Genomic DNA, 5,490 nt, shown 5'->3' with positions numbered 1-5,490 from the left:
AGTGACTGTCATAGATATAGCTTGTTTTAATTTGTAAAAGTGATTTCAATAGTTTCATAAACAAATTACCATCAGATAACAGCAATTCCATTTTGCTGACATTTACTAATGTGATTTTATTGCAGACGCCATATGCTATCTAAATACTCGAATATACTTTGTCTTAATTCTGAATCAAAAGTTGATATAAAAATATTGATGGGTTAAAGTGCCGGACACAATTATTTCATCTAGATCTCTGTGGTCTGTGTTCTGTGTGAATTTAATAAAGTGCTGAATACAAAATAAATTTGTGATGGAAAACATGTTAAATGCTGCGCAGGCAAAGATACATCATGTGAAGTAATTAAATTAATACTGAATAACAAATCCATAGTTCATCAACATTTGTATTCAACCATTTGTCTGTTTTTCACAAGATACAAATCAACGATTCAGAATTATTACAGACTGGTGCTAATGACTTTGGCAGCTTTATAATAAGCCTTTAATTACTACAGTGATTTTGAATATCTTGATGATTTTAACAAAAGATAATAGATATGAAGAGATTGTTATGATATTGATGATAATGATGATGATGCTTATGATGAAGTTAATGAGTGATGAACAAAAAGGTCTTTCATAAGACATCAAAAAAAAAGGCCGAACATCTTATTCTCCTGTGTCCAGACTCATAGTAGGAACCAATATGATCATTTGCCTTTAGGAGAAATTAGATTATACCTAGGAGTTGTTACCACAAACAAATGACGTCGTCATCGTTTCTCTGCATATATTTGAAGTATTGATATAACACATTACAGTTTTTCTCAAAAGTTGAATGAATCTAAACTGCTCTTTAAGTTCATACATTCTCTTATCTCCTATTTTATTAGCTTTCAATACAATCAACGAGCCTATCATGAATTTCATGAGAAACTTTACTTGCCATAAATACATTTTGCATGCATAAAACTTGCCTTTTTTATTCGTGCCGTCACAATAAAAAACGCTTTTCGATGTAAACGTGCTAGCACTTGCTGTGCATTTGCCAGATATAATTTTATTGATTCCTGACCGTATTGTCTACCGCTGGCGGTGCACTTTCCATGGTCGGTGGCGGTCCAGTCGAGTTGTAGCAGAGCTGTACAGCTAGCTGGCCCGGCGCGGCCGGCGTTGAGTTTCCGAGTAAGTTAATTTATGCTAATATAGGCTGACATCACCAACACGCAGTCTCCTTTCCGTCCCTTCCGTGTAGATGTTCCCACAGTTCAATGCGATCGGCCATTATTTTCTGGCTGAGACTTTATCGAAGTGGGGAATGCACTTGAAACTAGCGTGAAAACAGCATCGTGGTTGATCAGATATTCTAAAAACTCGGAAAAATCGGGAGTTCAGGACACGGTGATGAGGGAATAGGATGCAAAAATATCACAAGTGGCGTAATCGGCAGTGAAATTCCAAGAGCGAGTGATCGAGTGGGTATATATTCTAGGACGCACCGATCTGTGTATGGGTAATTTGCAACATAACGTTACAGTGATGTCCTTCAGTCCTGGTGCTGTCTTGAACTAGCCGGTTTTTGATTTTTAGGAAATCTTGTTGTACTATAAGCAATTATGGCTGCAGAGCATAGAATCAAACAGTTAGATAGACTTTACCTCCATGGAGTCCAAGAAAGTAACGGACAGGCTCTTAGTCTGGAGTGTTTACTTGACATTTTGGTGGTGCTGTATGACGAGTGCTGTAATTCCACCCTCAGAAGAGAAAAATGCATCTCCGATTTTGTTGAATGGGGTAAGTGTTTTCACCGATTTCTCATGCCAATTGAAGATTCATGCCTCGTTTTAATCAAGTCAGTTCGTGAAACATTCTTTCTATGAAATACGGACTGGAACTTGTCCGTCAGTGACTGTAAGACGCGTGATTGACACTTCTATCCGCGTCGAAGTCAGGGGTGCTCGTCCGATTGCAGTGACGGGAAGCAGACACATGGGTGCGTCGATCGTTAAAGCAGATTTTCCGATGAGTCTATCCTTTCCACTACTCAGTACTGCCTTATTTTTCGTTTTTTTTCACCGCCAAGTTACTTTCCATAATGTTAAACATACGAAATTGCCAGGGCTAATGTTACGAAAGGAGTTAAAATGTGCACCCAAAACGTATCATACGGCCGGTGCGGCTCCAATGATAGACAGATCAATACGAGTAATTGGATTATGACCAACTTACCAAATTTTTCTCCCGGGCAATTAATTTTTCGATATTATGAGACACTTTTAACATACAATTTAAAAAAACTCTCATGGCGTGCAGCTACAGTGAGTTGAGCTTTTCTCAGTGTAACACAATACTAGCGATGTGAAGGAGGGGTCGTGGGTAAAAGTGAATGTTTGAAGAAATATTTTCAAGGACAGGAAGTGATAATTTTAAATATTCCTTTGTGTATCATATTTCTAGAGGCACAATGGAGGATGCAGCTACTTAATGTGCAATTTTGAATGGACATATTGTAAATGTATCTTGCCATGACTTCTTACAAAATAATTGTGAGACCTGCAGACTATTGTATGCTATCTGTATTATTGGACTGGTATGGTTGGGTTTTTGGTAGGACAGGGAATCATTTATCTATTGTCTTTGCCATGTGGCTTACCAGACTAATTATGCACATACATTCTCTTCGACTGCTACAAATACAATTGTCCCATAATTTATACCTTCTCTTGAAGCCTTTGATATGAGATTTCACTTCTCGTAGCCATCTCACAAGCCCATGTCTTTGCCCTAGTACATGTGTCTATGTGTGAAATTTAGCAGTTGAGAATTTGTAATTATTAACCGTGTATGAAGAGCAAGGAACTGCAAACGTTTTATGCTATGCAAGTAGTAAGGGCAAGTCTGTGTCAGTGCAATTCACAATACACAAGATGCTTTTGGAGTGATTCACTCGAAAGATGAATGAGGGTTTCCTAGGATAAACAGGCAGTCTTTTTAAGAAGACCGAAGAAACTGGAACTTGTGTAAAATCATTGATCTGTCACACAAAAACCCACATGTGCAATTATGCTTGGTAGTGTATGTGCCATTCATAGCGTATATATGATGTGAGTTCCTTTTCCTGTTGAGAGTGAATCTCCCTTGGTTGGACTCACCTTTATGAGGTACTTTGAAATCACCAAGGAAGTGGTCACCCATTGTTTGCTTTGTATTTGAATCACAAGACAGATCCTCATGTTCCTGCCAGCACAATTAATATCCCAGTGATTTGATGAAAACGGACGCAGGTCATTCTTTATGTTCAATTATGCATCATTTTTACACTAGGTAACTTGGTTTTGTGGTAGAAAAGTTGTATGAAGTAAGCGGAATTTTGCTGGACATTTCTTTAAAATGTTCCGTTCCAAAAGCAAATAGAGAGACAGAAGCCCAAAATATCTTTTATTGAGTGGTTTTGACACTTAATAGTAATCAATGTTAATTCCAGATCAATTATGTTTAGAGTAATAAATGAATGGGTCTGACATTGTTGGTTGTGTCCTGGCTGTACTTCCTGATTGACATCAACAGGTCAAGTTTGGCCGTCAGTCAGTCATTGTAGTTATCCCTCACTGGACATCTGCACTTTGGTAGCAATACCGTAATTACCAAACATTGATGAGAGGAGGTAGCATAGAAATCATTCCCCCTGTTGTTCTCTGGAGATCTTCAGGTCCTTGAATTATCAATAAACACCAAATCTCACACCTGATAGTAAGAGATTGCATTGTTCAAATGTAAACAAAGCCTGGTCTGAACAGTGATTGTTTGCTAATCCAAAATAGTGAGATCCATTTTTAGGAAAAATGCCGGCAATGTCTTATTTGATTTCTTTTATTACTGACTGCTCTTGTAAGTTTCATGTTTGGTGGTGTAACAAAGTTCAAATTTTATAAATTTCCCGATTATTTATTGTCATATGGAATTGTAGACGAGTTGTTTTGCTGAGCAAACCTGAAGGAATGGCCTATTTCTAGTAAATCACAAACCCTCAACCATGAGATGTTGAATCAGTCATTCAATGGGATGAATGATCCTCATCATCTCATGTCAAAAATAAAAGTTTCAGGCCAAGTCTTCCTGTAATGGATTGTTATTGGACATTGGTCATTAACTGAGGCTGTGCTGGTCTTTTTTTTTACATTGAAATTTAATATAGACATATCAGATAGCTGCCAAATAAAGTTTACAATTGATGCTGCCGAGGAAAATCCAATGGGTGCAGGTTCAGGATTTCAAGAAGTTAGAAGTAGGAAAAACACTCAGCTAAAATTGTAATGGAAAATTCTTCTGTACATTTCACAGCAGGCCATGACAAAGATTAAATGGATTCCTGGTGTATGATGATACAGTCATCTTTAAGCAGTGACTTCCTAGTGCTATATGAACAGAAACGCAAAAAAGAACGTACTGGATTGCTGGAAACATGTGCCAAGAAATGACGTATGAAAAATAAATGATGAAGGCAGATTATTACAGTTAGGCTGTCTCACTATAAATTGACCAAGTACTAGAGCTTAAAGTTTACATTCAATTGATTCAAGTATTGAAGTAAACTCTATGCTGGATTTTGTTATAACATCTTTGAATGTTCTCAAATTGTAACCCAAATAATTAGCAATTTCTTAATTTCTTATCAAGAGGTGGTAAATTTGACATTTGCATTTGTCAAATCTGTTGATTAATTGAAAGATGGATTTTACAAACACCTTTTTTTTCAAAAAAGTGTTTTTATCCCTTTGAAGATTGCTGATGTTTCTTTAGACAAAAAGTGATTACAATATCACTGTGTGTCTTGTTATATTCCTTTATTACAGTAATTATGTGTATCAAACCGATGACCATACATACCAATATTACATGTGGGAACACACAGCCCATGAAAGACTGCCGGATACATTGATACCGTGTGGCATGTAATTTGAGCATCTACCTGTGCAAGTTACTCTCCAGGCAGTGGTAAAAAGGGAAATGTAATGCCATCTTCTGAGAGAGTGGTCACTTTGTTTTTGTCACATAGTGGTGATGGTAGGGATGTAGAATGGCAATGTGAGGTCAGGGAAGAACATTCACTTATGTGGAGCTAGAGCGTTTGTACATTCACTGTCCAGTGAGTTCCTGTCTCCAGGTTCTATGGAAGAGGTAATGTGTACTTTGGAAAAAGTGACCTGTATCTAAGTAAAGTCTCTGAATCCTGGAATGCATTTGATACGACCAGCTGGACATGACCTTTTCTTGAGTGTGTTCTATAATTGTCATGGTATCTAATCAGGGTCTGATCTAGACATGAGCAGTTACCTCTCTGTGCTGTTTCCAATTTCACTCTTTGAACCCAATTTCACACTCTGAACCCAGGAATGGTATCGATTATGTCTGAGTGTCTCAATGGTAATGATCATAATCAGACATTTTTCTTCAGCATGAAAGTTCTTTTTCATACATTGCCTTTGTCAGTTGATGTGGTGGTTG

General features: G+C 37.4%; 1 protein-coding gene across 5 annotated transcripts in view; it reads left to right on the top strand.

Moving 5' to 3' along the window:
* The first annotated feature begins 1,221 nt into the window (after positions 1–1,221).
* Positions 1,222–5,490, top strand: part of LOC139149029 (serine/threonine-protein kinase MRCK alpha-like) — a 66,078-nt gene continuing 61,809 nt past the window's right edge. For 4 of the 5 annotated variants that reach the window (XR_011556068.1, XM_070720526.1, XM_070720524.1 and 1 more), the window contains exon 1: positions 1,237–1,779. Coding sequence is in view for 4 of the 5 variants with exons in the window: in XM_070720526.1 (XP_070576627.1) it covers positions 1,602–1,779 (178 nt within the window). In the remaining variant the exon portion in view is untranslated. Of the gene's footprint in view, positions 1,780–5,490 lie in introns of all 5 variants that reach the window. The other variant, XM_070720523.1, reaches the window with a different exon arrangement.

Source organism: Ptychodera flava, chromosome 14, assembly GCF_041260155.1.
Source record: "Ptychodera flava strain L36383 chromosome 14, AS_Pfla_20210202, whole genome shotgun sequence".
NCBI classification, from domain to species: Eukaryota; Metazoa; Hemichordata; class Enteropneusta; family Ptychoderidae; genus Ptychodera; species Ptychodera flava.
This window is presented reverse-complemented; position numbering and strand designations above follow the sequence as displayed.